The sequence below is a fragment of the Anomalospiza imberbis genome, chromosome Z, assembly GCF_031753505.1.
Source record: "Anomalospiza imberbis isolate Cuckoo-Finch-1a 21T00152 chromosome Z, ASM3175350v1, whole genome shotgun sequence".
NCBI lineage: Eukaryota > Metazoa > Chordata > Aves > Passeriformes > Viduidae > Anomalospiza > Anomalospiza imberbis.
Genome location: NC_089721.1, coordinates 66,946,158 through 66,961,995, shown reverse-complemented (window position 1 = coordinate 66,961,995; position 15,838 = coordinate 66,946,158). Strand labels below are relative to the sequence as shown.

Here is a 15,838-nt window from a genome sequence, read left to right as displayed (position 1 = left end):
AGCTAGGTATATATACTTAAGTGATGGAAATCCCACTAGATACTCATGTCTCTTTCTGTTACAATGGCTAACCTTCATTTATGCTCTGTATTTATTAATTTTTTTCTATTCTGTGTGTCTACAGTATCAAATACATGCAAGTCTGTGTAGAGGTATTTGAGGTGTTAAAGCCAGTGTTACCAACGTATGGATTAATATAGCAGCAGGGAGAGTTGTCTTTTGAAGGTTGGACTCTCCTTCAAACAGAACATTAAATCAGAGACCTTTGCAAGGATTGGACTAGATCTCAGCTATAGCTTTTTATTTACTCTGAAAAAAGTTTTGATATGTCATTTTGTTTTTTACATTAATGCTGTAGTTTTAGAATTAGGTTTTGTGTTCATATGAATGCTTGAGAATGGGCTTCCTTCTCAAGTCACATTATCGTCTTATTAAGAGAAAAAGAGCAAAGGAAATGTTAGTGCTTTGTTTGCAGTACTGCCAAATAGCAGTGTTATCAGCATTATCACCTGCACTGCAGTATGGCACCATTTAAATGGTTCTTTCAGTGCCTTAGGCTATCATGTGGCATGGACTCTAGAGACTGCTGCAGGGAATTACTTCAGTCCCCAACATCAGCACGGCTTCTTAAATGTGAAGCAAGTCCTTTTCTTTCTTTTAATGTTGCAATGGACAATGAATCCGTTTACTTGCATCAAAAATTTTAGCGATTGTAATCATCCAGATTTTGAGCTGAAGTCCTTGTTGGTGTTAAGCATTTGTCTACAGTACAATCATTGGGCACAAGTCTGTTCTGAAAACTTATTGCCTCACAGAGGTAATGCATCCATCTTAAAAAACTTCATGTAGTTGTTACAGAAGTTATTGAGATATCAGGACATGAATTTGCGTGCTTTGACTTCCATTTGTGTATTACATCTGTCTGGCAATCTCCATTAATGCCAATCCACAGGTAGTTCTTGATTATAGCAATTTCTGACTTCTTGACTTCTGATTAAGAAATCAGAAAGATATGCATTCTGGTGTCTCAGAGGGGATTTTCTGAGTTGGGATTTTTTTAGAGGTTTGGGGGATTTTTTTTCAGTGCTAGTGCAGCTGCTTATGTTTCCATGTTATACACAGACAATGCTAGAAAACTTCAGAAACTGTCTGAATTCCTTAATGATGCTATGCTCCCATAATGTGTGCCTAAGGCCTTCTGGCTGACTAGGAGACTGCAGCTGGTTCTAGCAGAGGACAGTGTGGTGACAACACAGTTCTGGCTGGACAGCAGTATTATCACCTCTTTGGACTCAAAGACATCTGTCCACAGGAAACTCCAGCTGTTACGCAGGCTGTTGGAAACTTCTCACAGCTATCCTGTTTTGTAAGTTAGTACACTATAGAGTGCCACAATAGACAGGAAATGTCTATTTCTGAAATGTTACTTTGATTAAAAATACTATGCCCAAGGCAAAATACGGTACTCTTTATGGCAGACGTATAGGAAGCAAAACTGTTGGGAGGTCTGAAGTTACAGAACGAAATTCATCAGAAAATTTAAAACTGTTAAAAATTTCACTCTGCCCCATTCACAAGAGCAAACTGGATGCCCAGAATATTCTTAGTTGGAAGGCATCCACAAGGATCATCAAGTCCAGCTCCTAAGTGAATAGCCCATATAGGGATTGAACCCACAACCTTGGTGTTAATAGCACCATGCCCTAACCAACTGAGCTAATTAGAAACAGCCACTAATATAAATTTCTGAAATTCCAAAGGAAGAAGGGCCCTATACAAATTTGAGTAGGAAAGGTAAGTTACTACCAAAATAGGTTTTTGAATTGTAATTGGCTCACATGATATCTGTGTGTTTCTGTAGAAACGAAGAATGTGTCTTCAAGTAAAAATTCTTATAAGGCATAAAAAACTCACCTTTAAAGGCAAGTGTTCTAGGCAAGCATAATGGAAAAAATAAAAGAACTTGGATGTCTTGTTAAAGAACATCTTTCCTTTCTGCTTATTTTAGAAGTGGAAGTTAAGATACTGATCTGAAATATGGATGAGCTATATTTGAGCCTTCATTATTTCTTTTAATCATTAATGTAAAAGTTTTAAAATTAAGGGGATCACTCTTAGTGGAAAGGGTAAAGAAATGGTGGAATTCTGAAAAAGCCTGAGTATTTTATTCCTCTGAAAATATAAGTCTCAGTGTTTACAGGTTTCTTTCTTTTGCTTTAGGGATGAGTGTTTGTGGTTGTTTTGGCTTTTTAAATTTTTTTCCAAGCAAAATGAGAATATGTTTAGAAGCAAGAAATACAAGTAGTTGAATCATTAGCAAAGTGATGAAAAATGTGTGGTCTGAAGTGTAGTTCTGAAGAAGTAATGGTTGTGTTCTTCAGCATCTACATTTTATGGCATTTTTATGAATGTCTTGCTTAATATCCTTAATAGACTTTAATTTTTTATTTGTAAAATAAAATGTTGATTAAATCCATGTGGAGATGTAGACATGTACTGTTCTAAAAATTAGTTTTCCTGGATTTTTTTCTGTTCTTTTGTTTTACAAGATATCCAGGATTGCTTCCTTTTAGAGCACGTTGACTTTGTTTTACTGTATATTTAGTGAAAGTATTGGAAGACCAGTGTAAAATGCTCATATATTTATGGTGTGTAACAGACTGAGAGAGCTGTAAGGAATTTGCATCTTGTCTTTCTGTATTGAATAATTAGACTTGCATTTGAAGTCATTTACTGATTGAAATTTAAAAGTCTGTTAAGACTGCTATTTGAGATTTGTCTTTTAATATTCTGCTTTCAAGAGCATCATTTGGTGGCCAAACAATTACATTATGATAAGTGAGATATTGATGGGTTCTAGTCCAAAATTCTGATCCTGCTGTTTTACAAACATTTAAATTTGTTTTTACAGATGGGGAAAATTTTGCAAACTCAGTCTTAATTAGAGTAAATATAAATTAATACTTTGAGCATGCCATAATAAAAAAAGAGAAGTCATTAGAAGTATTTTTTCCCCCTCTGTCTTATCTGTAACGTATCTGTACATAAACTGTGCATGCTATCAAAATGTTTGTAGAAAGGTAAGTAATAACCCCTGTGGCACAGTGATAGCATGCTAAACTTTTTCTTCTGTGGATACAGATACAAGGTAATCCAACATGGGCTGGAAGAAAGGGTGCCTGCCTGCATGTGCTCTCTGTTTTCATTGCACTTCCACAAGTGCTGGTATGATTCTATCATTCCCTGAACAAGATCCTACAGAAACTCATGCTGTTTTCTGTACATGTGCTTCCTAAAATGTCTCATAGTGGGATTAAATAAATTCTATGCTTAGTAATATATAGGAATAAATGAGTCTTAGGACATCAATTTGTGACAGCAACTGACTCTTAATTTGTCGCAAAGATAATGTGACGAATTTCTTTAGATCCAGAACTTAGCACTTAGCCAGTGTTCTCTTTTTTTTTTTTTTTTTTTTTTGGTGCTGTTGGGTCCTAATGATTTTTTTGCAAAAAATGTTTATTGCTGTGTTTAAGGTTTTACGTGCCAGTTCTAATCGTGTAGGCAATTGGCTGTGGAGAGGAAACACTAGAACTAGCAATGCAGGTTTAGAAATAGTGTGACTTTCAAAATTAGGGCTATAGCTTTTCCTTTTTCATTTTTACTTATACAGTTCTTGTTCATAAAAGAAGATAAATTGTAAACCTTACACTGATGCTGTATTATAAATGCAATTTTGAATGAGGACACCAATTAGATGTAGGCAATTGAATTTTAGTTGGATGATGACTAGTATTTTAATTTTTCAGTATGATGGAGTGAAAACTGCTTTACATATGTGATTTTACAGTGTCTTTGGCAATTGGCAGAGTAATTGTGCCTTTCAGTTACTACCAACATTTGTAATTTGATTATCTCATATTTTCAGGAAATATTAGCTGTCATTAAAATAGATGAAATTTGACCTAATGTTTATCTTCATTGTCATTTCTTTAAGGCCCTATTGAGTTTGAAGAATGTAACACATCCAGTGTAGCTGAAGGTGAGTTGACATAGCATAGTTATTTACATGAGAATGCTGTGGATAAGGGCCTGAACTGCGAAGCAAAGGGTACTCAGTGCGCGAGTCTGTATAACTTTAAAGTGCTTCGGTACATGAAAATGCAGTTTTTCTTTTGAGAATCAAACTTCAATAAGACTGATGCCTTGGGTTTTAGCTTTTATATTTTTCAGGTTCTCTGCTGCCTAGTATGTAACTCTGAAACTTCATATTAGGTGTTCGTAGGTTCTCTTCACAGGGTAGTTAGACAAAACAATCCCTTCCCATCTGGAGAATCAAGGACAACCATTACCCAAAAAGCATAAACAGCGGCAAAGAGAAGGCGGCATCCCAGGGGGTTGAGGCTTCATGACCTGGACCTGTAATTGGACAATTGAACCCAATATGTAGATGAACCAAAACCTATAAAAGTGTAAAAACTTGTGACTGGGATCCATCTTGGATTCATCCTGGGTGTAGCCCTGGCCAGGCTCTTGTACTGCCCAAGGTGTGTCCTTTTAAGGGCCTTCAATATATACCTATTTTGTCCAATTAGCTCTGTCTAGTCTCTGTTCCAAATCAGCGTTTCTAGGCATCAAGGCCTATAAAACTTTTATAAGACTAATGCATAAAGGTCAGATAATTTGAGTGTTTCTTACAAGTATACATTGGCTAAGGGTTTGTCTTTGCAGAGGTTTGGATTTGATTCAGTTATGAAAGTGCTGTAGCTTAATTTACAACTGTCAAAACAATGGGCTCTTCCCATTGTTACTGTGTCAGTTAAACTGAGCCTAATGTAGTGTTATGGTTGCAAAGGCTTTCTTTGTTGGTGCTGCATTTTTTGCTTAGGAGATTCTTTTAAGTGGTTAAGAACTGTTTTCCATCTGTAAGCTATGTCTTTACTTGTGGGACAGAGGATTCAGCAGTGTAACTTATAGCATCCAAAAACTTTTTTAAGTTGCCAAGATTTTAGCTGAAACTTAAAATCTCTTCTAACTGAAGCAGAGAAGATCCATGTTCAGAAATTACTCTCATACTCCATTTGCCATTTTTTTGGGCTGCATAAGACACAGAGGAAAAAGAAAGCCCAGACATTTAAAAATAATGTTGGAGAAAATTATGTGCCTCAGTATATATTACTGACTCTACAGCTACCTGATTTGAGAAGTTTGGAGTTACTGAAAATTTCTAGGGGTGGAGAGGTTCGTTATGCGCTGTGTAATGTATTTTTGTAAAGGCAAATATAATAAAGTTCTTGAATTTACAGTGGTTTAATTTTGGAAACCAAATTATTTCTACCATTCTGCTCAAAAGCATGCTGTCAGTAGTATCATGCATCAAAACCAAATTGTAGACTAGTTGGATCAGGTGCTTGCACTTAGTCATTTTGTTTGGCAGTCTGCTTTGCCTCAGCAAACGTTGTGAAGAAGCAGATGTGGTAGCAAGTCTGAGGGAATATTTAAGTGTGTTTTAGTACATTAAGTGGGAATGAAAGCAATATGAAAGCAATGAAAGTACTTTTTTCCATTACTGTAGCTGTATGTATCCAGTGCTAAAAGCAGGGAAGAAACAAAAGGGGAGAAGTGTAATTTCAAACTCAGTGAGAACCAGTCTTGGAGCTGGATACAGTACTGGGAAATCATGAACTCACATCAGCTGGAAAGCCAAGGAACACTCTTATTTTTAACAGGACCAAGATCTTACTTTTGAGGAAAGACAGGAGCTTGCAGTTCCTGGGAACACACAGGGCAAAAGAATAACGACAGGGTGTTGAACTGCAGTAGCTGGGGAAGGCAATATTCAGTTTCTCATCAATGACTATTCAGGATTGCCTGGAGCAACAGCCCCTGTTGAGTTTTTATGAGCAGAACAAAAATTCTTCCTCAAAACTGTCTATTAAAAAAAACAGAGTCTGTACACCCAACTTGGAGATCCAAGTCAGTTTTTTAAGAATTTTGTTGCTAATATGGTGAACCCTATTTTGATTTTTTTTTAAATTGGTACTTCACTTAAAGCAAATTGGAATAATGTTCCCTTAGTTTGACTCCATATCTATCTCCACTGCATACCTGTGGCAGCATTTAAAACATTGAATTCATATGCATCTGTATTTGACATTGCTAAATATGCATTTATCTCTTTGATCTATGAATGAAAAGTGTTTGTTCCGTAGGAATAAAACCACGGAAAAGGAAGCCTTTTGGTTTATCAGGAATAATGAAAAAAGAAAAAGATACTGAATCTGTGTAAGTATATTTCCACCCTGAAACCTTGTTTTGTATGACAACTAGTAATGGGGATAAAAATTTGCCCATATTTAAACAAAAAAGTGAGCTTATAACAGCGGTTTAACACAATGAATACAAAAACATCACAGTTATTTACGATTTTTGTGACAAAGAATTTTAACATAAATAACAACAAATAACAAGTGTATTCAGAGTAGTCAACTCATGTTTCTTTCTTTCCTGTGCATAGGTAAGTAGTTTTCCATTTTTCTACATTTCAGCATTGTAGATAATGTAATTCACATTAATCCTAATAAAATATGTCTGTATGTGGTAAAAGTACTGGATGGCTGTGTTTGCAGAATTGAAGCTTCAGGTATTCTGTTAGAGGAACTTCTACATATACTGTCAAAGGACAGAAAAATGCAGTATATCATAAGCACACTCCCTTCTTAAACACCATCATTCTAGCTCAGGACTGATGTCCCAATGTACCCCATGCCATATTCTTTGCGTGTACTCAGTCTCCCAGGAGTTAATCTATGCAAAAGGTGAGCTTGAATAACAGTTCTGAGGTGAATTAGTCATAGTGTCTATATTAGTATTTATGGTCAGTGTATTTTTTCCATAATTTCTACATGTATTTTCTCAAGAAGATAGCTTACAATTTGACAAATTTGACAATATAGAAATAGTCCCAGAGGCAACATCTGCATACATACTTTTTAAAATTAGTTTTTAAAGTGTTTTACCAGTGTTAGTTTTTTTAACATAGTGATGAAAAATTAAAGACCTAATAACAACAGGTGTTAATAGTATATTATTTCTATATTCACATACTCTACAAAAGTGACTTGATTCTGAAATCAGAAAGAAAAATGTATAATGGCATGATATCAATCTCCTATGTAAAATGTGCCATAGGCATTTACAGAGATTCTTGCATTAAACCATAACTACTAAATTAACTAGAACATCACTAACAAATAACAGAGGATTCATTATGTGTTTACATAATATATTCTAATACTTCTTTTATGATCTCTTTAGAAATATAGATTGTTAGTCTGTATTTTGTCTGATTTATTCTTCAGCTGATGATCCTGTTATGGACAGGAAATGATGAAACTGTCATCAGAAACTTCTCTGTACAGAGAAGTCAAGTCCTCCCTTGGTCTTGTGTTTTATTTGTCTGTAAGCTTGTGTAGTTTGTGTAGGGCAAGATTTCTACTTCTAGAAAAACTTTCATGGTTAATAGGCTTTTCAGTTTGCTAAGATAGTTTTTAAACTGTTGATGCCTGAACCAGTGTGTCTAGTAATGCTTTTAATGCAGGGAAATATCACACAGCACGCATTCTGTTACATATTGCTGTAGTTTAGCTAGGGATTTCACTTCTAACCACTGATTTGGTTGTTTCATTTTTTATCTACAAACCTTAAATTCCCTTATAAAATCTCCATTTTCTGAAATACTACCTTATAGCAGAAGCATGACCCAGTTCTTTAATTTAAAAAGAATGATCTAGTAAATCTAGAGATTTAAAAGGACTTTTATCTACAACTTGATGTCCTCATTATCCAGCTCACCAACATTTGTATACTACTGTGTTTACATTGCATCTATAGAACAGATCCTCAGAGATGCTGGTAGTACTCCTCTTGAGTGATATTAGATCTTCCGTTTCTGTTTTAGATCTCTTAGCTCACTAATTTTGGAAACCTTCATTGTGGGCTAAAATATATTAATTCATTTGCCTCATATTTCACATTTCTCAAATTTATGCGCCTCAGGCTATCTTGTTTGCATACAGACACTTTTTGAAACCACATCTGTCAAGGGAGGAATATACTTTGTCTTTTCAAGCAGTAAAATATCTTTCAGAACAGCTCTACTGCTATGAAAGACATAAACCAAGTAGAAATTTGATCACATATGTCTTCTTTTGTGTGAGGCCTTTCAGAGAAGATGGAGTCCTTCATCTCACTGTCATTTCCTTAACATGCTGTGCTGGATTTTGTATTAATCCTTCTATGTTAACAAGTTTTTTGCACCTGTTTTTAAGACACTGTAGTAAAAGCTACATTTTTTGCCTTTAACTGATTTATTTTTTCAGAGATGTTTTAGATTACAATACATTTTATTTTTTTCCACGTTCTTTTTTCTATGCATGCATGTGTAGGATATTCAGACTAATGATATAAGAACACTCTTGTTCAGTTACACCATCACGATTTGTCAGGGTGGAAATTAGAGAGGACTTATATGCTACTCAAGTATTCCCACGTTCTGTAAATGTAATTGCCTCTGCTTTTTGAAGACATCAGAAAGAATCAGTGTCATTCATTATTTTAAGTACTACTGCTCAAATTGAAGTTGCAGTGGAAAAGTGTAACACTTGTGAATTATGTGCTTGCAACCACTGCCTTCCTCTAGGCAACTTTTTCTTTTTTAAGTGCTTTTTAGGAGGGTACTCAGTTATTTTGTTCGGCATCTTCTAGTACTTGACTGCAACTGTGCTTGACAGACATGAACTATGAATGAAACTCTAAAAGACAAAGCTCTGAATTCCGCTGAAGAAAATCTTAATATCTTTATGAACTGGATTTTGTCCAAAACATTTTGCACTTACAGGTAGATTATTTCAGTAGGATTGGTGACTTCCACTTATTGCACCTATCAACCACGAAGACCTGAAACTTAAAGTATATTCATCCAGAACACAGTGTGGTAGTCCTCACTTTCCTTTATTTTTTTGTTATTATTTTTAATTCTTCTCAGTAATATGTGAGTTTGATTTTTCATAATTTTTCTGAGTTTTTCTTCTGCAGTGTTTTGAGCATAAACTGTCAGCTGTTATTTAAATCTCATTCAGTTGAATGTGGGTTATTTAAAGTAAAAATTTCACAAGTTTGAGAGGCAAAAGGGTCAAATGTTTTAAATTAATTGAAAATATTGAAGGAAAATTTGTGTGAGTAAAAAAAGTTGTGCATTCTATAATTGTAAATTTTCTTTATTTTTTTTAATAGGGAGTGTCCAGATGCAGACTCAGTTGTAAGTAGACTTATTTCCAAAATAAGTGCATATGCTAATACTATCAAGCCCTACAATCTGATGAAACTTAACTTACAGTTCCTGCAATACATAATTTATCTGATATAGGATTTAGTATTTTCATAGCATATTCAAAGTGTTAATTTTGTGCAGTCCATGATCTTCAGCAGTATGTATGAACAAGTGTCAGTAATACATTTTTGTTTCCTAACAATTTTAGGTTTTAAGCAAGATGTTTTCACTGCAAATATATGGTACTTTATTTTTCAGCTAATAGTTTGAATTCCTTGGCTAATAGATTCTAAGAAAGAAAAATATTTAGTTTATTGTGGACTCAACTTTGTGTCATCATACTCCTCTGTTTGCTACTGTTTCTCTTGAGAAATCCTTCTAATATTGACTGGATTCTGTTTTACCACTGGCAATAGAATGTAGAAATATACTGTCTAAAATATGTCTTTAAATGCAGCATTTCTAGATGCACTTTATTAATGGTCTAGTTTTCATTACTGTTAGTTAGACCTGTGATATGTCTTAAAATAGTTTTTTTAGTCAATTCAGGTAAGTGACCATTTCAAATTAAATTAAATATGTTAATGATTTTTATTTCCTTAATTTAGTCTTTTCTTTTTATGCAAACATGTATGTTCTCTTGAATTAACATATAACAAAGATTGTAACTCCCTGAAACTATGTTTGGGGAAAATTTACAGAGTAATCTAAGTGATTTTCTGTAGGCTTATTTATTTTTCATTCATTCATTTAGGTGTCAATTACATTACACAATTTAAATTTTCAAGTTCACTTATTTTGTGGATTTTCTTATTTTTATTTTGTAACTAGGAGGTTTTAGTACCTAATATTAAAATTTGTTTTGAGAAACTTGATTTGAAACATCTATCCTAAATGGGGAAAATTAAGTTTTACCACATAACAGAACTATATGTGTAAGAACAGATGTGTAATTCTTGCCAAGACAGTTATTTTATATTGTGCAGTCATCTTGACTTACAGCAAGTTTCTTTCCTTAGATGCATTTAAAATTAACAATAGAAGTATCTTTATAATTATCGGGCTTCTCATGGAAATAAAATAATTTGACAGTTCAGGTTGAGTCACTGGAGTGAACTACAACTGGATTGCACTTGCAATATTTATTTTCTTGCTTATTTTGGTCTCCAGGTTTTTTGAAAACAATTAGTTCAAAAAATTCAAATATAAATTGGTTTGGCATTCTTTCTGGCTAGATGAGGCACAGCATATGATCATCTAGGTTAATTATTGAAACTGCTAGTTTGATTTGGTTTGGGTTTTTTCGTCTGCTCAGTGTTTTATGACTTCATTTGGAATTTAAAATTTGGTCTGTGATTTCTGCTTGCTTTTTTCAAGCCACAGCAGTATTCTGTATAGTGATTGAATGCTTTAAAAGCAGAAGTTCTTACTGTAATTGTAGTGAAAAAATGATGAGATTCATTTCACCCCTAACAAACAAGCAATCCAAAGTGCTTTTATGTTTTAAGGTTGGAGTCCTCTTCTGAAAGGTCTCATTTCAAATGCTTTTAATTTTTCTTGGTGTTTACTTATGGGTTTCCTTTCTGTTTAATTTTTCAAACCTAATCTAAATAGTTTAAACAGTCTCTATCATCTCTAGGAGGATTTATTTTATATGGTTATTTGCAATAAATTACGCATTTCAAGAAATTGAACTTGGAAAACTATTATTAAACAAAAAAGATTAAAGCAATATTAATTTGTGTCTGATTGCTAGGAAATACTGAGGAACAGACCTCAGAAAATTCAACTTAAAAAGTCCCACTTATTATTTTGTCAGTTTTGGTCACTCACAGAAAACCTGTCTGGCATATACATGATGAACGTGATCATTTTTTTAAAAGGTGGCTTTTGTTTATTTGTCAAGAATTTTAATTGTATGAGAGGAATGTAAGACCACTCTTCAATTATATATAAATATAAGCACCAAGGTAAAAATATTGCAAATTTTCAAGTTAAGGAGGTAGCAAGAGCTGATTTCTATATATTATCTACCGGTTCTGTGTGCTGCTGTGGATCTTTGAACATACTATGTAGTCAATACAATGAAGGCCTTCTCACTAGTGCAAAATGTATAATTCAGTCTATCAAACTTGTATTCCATTTCCAAAAACAAAATGGTGAGATGGGTCAAAAATGTCTGTTGTCCCAAAATCCTCTCAAATTTATATGTGGTAAGACAGATATGCTTATGCTCAACCTTTGTAGCTGCCAGATTATATATACTGGAAAACAAATTAATAAAACGTTAATTCTGGTAAGTATTTTTTTGTAACAGCTGTGAGAAGTTTTTGTGTGCTCATTAGTAGGTAGCTGTGGACTGAGAACTGGTATTTGTTTAAAAAGTTGACCACTTCAGTAAGCAGTCTCTCTTTAAATATAGATGACAGTATCTCATGAGATATAAAATTCCTGAGTTTTTTTTAATGTCAATCTATAGTGTAACTTCCATTAAGCTAAACCTTGATAATTAAGAAAAGTAGAAAGTCTGTGGTATAAAGTGCATGCACTGGAAATAGAGAGCAATTGAAGACTGACTCTGTATGGGGGTTTTGCCTTAGAACCTTTTTTTTAAAGGATGAAATATCTTGTTTCCTGTGAGTTTACCATGTCTCTAGAGATGTTCTCTGGGAAAACATGAGGTCTAAAATAAACTTTCACTTCAGGGAAACATTTACAAGGTTCCACTTCTGTCTAATAAGATCTGAATTGGGATTGCAACCCTTCCCTTGGTTAGGATGCTCACTGATCTCCTTCTTCTACTTCACTGCCTATTTTCATGAAGACTGTAGTAATGTAATTATCTTTGAGTTCTCTGTTCTTTCTGTCAAATCCATTTGAAATTGTCCTAATTAAGAAGGGAGTCACTGATGTACAGAACATAATGCTGAAAGTTTTTGGTGGCTTTTGTTTTTGGTGGCTTTTGTTTTTGGTTTTTGTTTTGGTTTGGTTTGGTTTTTTTGTTGTTGTTGTTGTTGTTTTTTTTTTCCTTTTTGGTTTGGTTTGGGGGTTTTCTTTGGTTTTTTTTTTTCTTTTTTGGTTTGTTTTGGGTTTTTTTTTTTTTTTTTTTTTGTGGGAAACTAAAATGCAAACACCTATCAAGGCATCCAAAACTTTTCATTAACCTCTTCACATGTGAGTGTAGCGTAATTATGGTTATATAGAATTATTGACGATTTTTTTATTGTTTGGGACTGGTTGAATTTGGAACCATCAATTTCTGAGAAGTGGAACTCAAGTGTAGTCTAATATTTAGTGAAATTCAAGTATTTTTCCTTATTTACATTTTGCAGCATTTTGTTCTGGCATATTTCAAATAGCTGCTATTAAGGACAAGACTTTCCACCACAGCACAAGACAGGGGCACTTTGAATACCCATTTTTCTTTCTTTCTGCATTTCTAACAATAGGAGAAACTGACTGTCTGCTCTCTTCTTCTGTGTCTTTTGGGTTAATAGGCACCCTAATGAGAGGAGGCCAATATTATGCCTCTGTCTTGACTATAACCTGACTATATGCCAGAGTAAAATTTTCATCTCAAATATGTCAGAAGTGGAGAACCTTTTTGTTCTCTTGTTCCAGCCTATGAGCTTCAGCTGCTTATTTTGAGTCCTCATCTGGAGCACAGGAAACCATTTGAGTTCTGGCAGAAAAAAATAGAGTGAGCTGTTCAGCTGCACTGCAACTTGAAGCATACCCTCAGGAAAACTTGATAAAGAGCTCTCATAACCACTGTAGTTATCCCAAGAGAAGGGAAAATATAAATAAATCAAACTGGGGCGTAGTGAAGGTTCTTTGCTTCTTGACTGATGACCAGCCTGTCAGCAGCACTAGTGTTGCAGAGGAAGGGCCAAATGAAGTAGCTAGACTACAGTGCTCCATATATTCCTCCCTTGTCCTTTGTATGTAGCCCAGAGACACTAGTGACATGGTAATGGTGTGGCTTCTTCAATCACTTTTAGATGACAGATGAGACAGAGCAAGGAAACTGAAGGAAATTATTCACCAAAACTAAAAAATGTGTTTTGTCAATAGAATGCTTGGTCCTCAAGCTTTTTGTACAGGAAATTTTATTTTATTTATCAAGGCCTTATGTTTTATTTTGTTGAAAATTTATTAACCCCAGAAAGATTGTAGAATATGCCAAGGCAAAGACAAAGGTATATGACCTAAGTTTCTGGTGTATGTTTAAAGCTATATAAGATCTCAATTAATGCATTACATCTGCAAACACAGGGAAAAATGGCTTTTATAGCTACATGTTTAATTGCTTAACAGAACCTCAGAAAGGCTTCCTGGAAGTCCACCAATTCCAGTTGCTTTTGCAGTTGCTTTCTTTCTAGTTGCTTTGCAGAGAGTTTTTTGACTACAAAAAACACTACACATGTTTATGTGGGGGACTAAAGCAGACCTCCATCCCCATTGTATTAATAATAACTTTTCCCAAAGGCCAAAGTTTGCAAAGATCATCATCTTGTGTGTTGAAGTTCAAGAATTATACATGTATACGTGTAGGTTGTAAACTTAACCTCTGATCAGCCTGGTAGGCAAATCAGATCTTATCTGTGTTGTGTGCCTGATATTTAAAATACGCTGTTATCCATGACATAATATATAGTTCTCTAATTGTAGGAATGTGGAAAAGGGAATAAAAATTAGTCAAATAAATGTAAATGTCTTCATTAACATCAGATTCATGAGTATGTGTCTCTCTCAGGTTGCTGTGTTATCTACCACTGTTATTAAATGTAGATTTGCAAATTTCAGAAAGCACATTAGTCGGTTCAACCATTCAGAATATTGAGAACAGTATTTTGAAATTACTACTCAACTTGTAAGATTGTGAGGTATCATTTTACTTGTATGTGACACAATCTGCCTTTGTCTGTACAAAGGTATATCAAGTATCTATTCCACCATTTTTTACGTTGGTTTACACAAAAATATAAATTCGGTATCTAGTTGATTAAAGCAAATGTTAACAATGATCATAAATAGGCACAAGATCAATCTGGATTACTGACAAGGCTGGAAATACAAAGCAAATTATTTATTTGTGTAGATGCTGTTTTATGTCAGATGTTTGGAATTATTTAATTTCAAATATCTGTGTATTTACATTTCAGGTACAGGAAAAAAATTCAAATTAAGTTTTCTATACAGGGTTTGAAAAGAAGTGGTAACATAGACTAGCTGAAAGAGAAGGAAGGAATTTTCTTCTCCTGTGTTCAGAACCTAAACTGTACAGTATCCATGTCTGTTATGTACATGAAGTGAAAACAGACTGCATGTTGAAGGGCTATTTCTGAGGAACAGATGAGTCAAGTATATTATCAAGATCAGAAATAATTGTCATGAAAGTATTAAGAAAGGAAATTAAATATTTTAAGATTTTGGTGCTTTCTTCATCCAAGAGATTATTCAGTAAATTAAAAATAATACAATGAAAATAACTTCTACAAACTTAAGTTCTTTCATAATTTTATATCAAAATTGTCCATTTTGCCAGCTACATTGTGCATGCTGTGTCAACCCAGTAATAGTATCCTGCACATATATGGCCTAGATGTAAGAAAAATTAAATGTTGTCTATTTAAAGATTTTTATTGATTTTCAATTCATCTTAACCATTAATGTCCCTGATCTATGGAAAATTACCTGGGTTAACAACTAAATTAATTTCAGGATTCAGAATCTGTAGTATTACAAGAAAATAAACTTACCCTGTAGCTGTATGTTTTTGTTCTGTTTACTTTGATGTCAAGTTTCATTAGTGGTTTTTGGTATATAAACAAGGTCAACTTGAGGTCAAGCATAGCTAAGAACCCTGATTTGAGAAAGTAGAGCTAAAGTATTGGACCGTGTGATTGTACTCTTATTACTTTTTTGTTGTTGTATTTATTTATTTATTTATTAAATAGCAGCAAAGTCTAGATCTTGCAAATATTTCAAGAAATTTCATCTATATGGTCTGTATTTTAAGATTAGAGAGCTTAGATGTTGATTTTTTTTGCCTTAGTTTGATGTATTTAATTTGGTATTTGGTATTTAATTTGGTATGTCTTACATCTGTCCTGGACTGTATTTCTTATACTTTTCTTTGCAGAAAGTTTGAGCTATGTGTAAATTTCCATTTATTTCAGAAGTGCTAAATTTAGGGAGCTGTACAGAGGAGAATCTTTCTTAGTGAATTATCAGACATCCCATTTGTGATATCTGTAAAAGATACAGAAGGATAACTACATTTGAATAATTTTAATGTTTATGTTCTGTACTTCCAAAGCTATTCAGGGAGATTCTCTTTAAACTTGGCTTCAAATTTTATCTGAAGTCATAAGGTTCCTTTCTTGTCCACTTGAAATCACCAGCATAAGTAATTTTGTTATATCTCTTGACTTCTAACAAATTAAGTTTTGGCCATACAATGTATATATATATATCTGTTGGTCAAATTGCTTCCCAGTACCT

The 15,838-nt window shown here is 33.8% G+C and overlaps 1 protein-coding gene across 1 annotated transcript in view; it reads left to right on the top strand.

Moving 5' to 3' along the window:
* Nucleotides 1–15,838, top strand: part of FCHO2 (FCH and mu domain containing endocytic adaptor 2) — an 86,146-nt gene that overhangs the window by 38,079 nt on the left and 32,229 nt on the right. Inside the window, exons 9-11 of the mRNA XM_068176997.1 lie at nt 3,998–4,042; nt 6,213–6,285; nt 9,295–9,319. Coding sequence (XP_068033098.1) covers nt 3,998–4,042; nt 6,213–6,285; nt 9,295–9,319 — 143 coding nt within the window. The remainder of the gene's footprint in view (nt 1–3,997; nt 4,043–6,212; nt 6,286–9,294; nt 9,320–15,838) is intronic.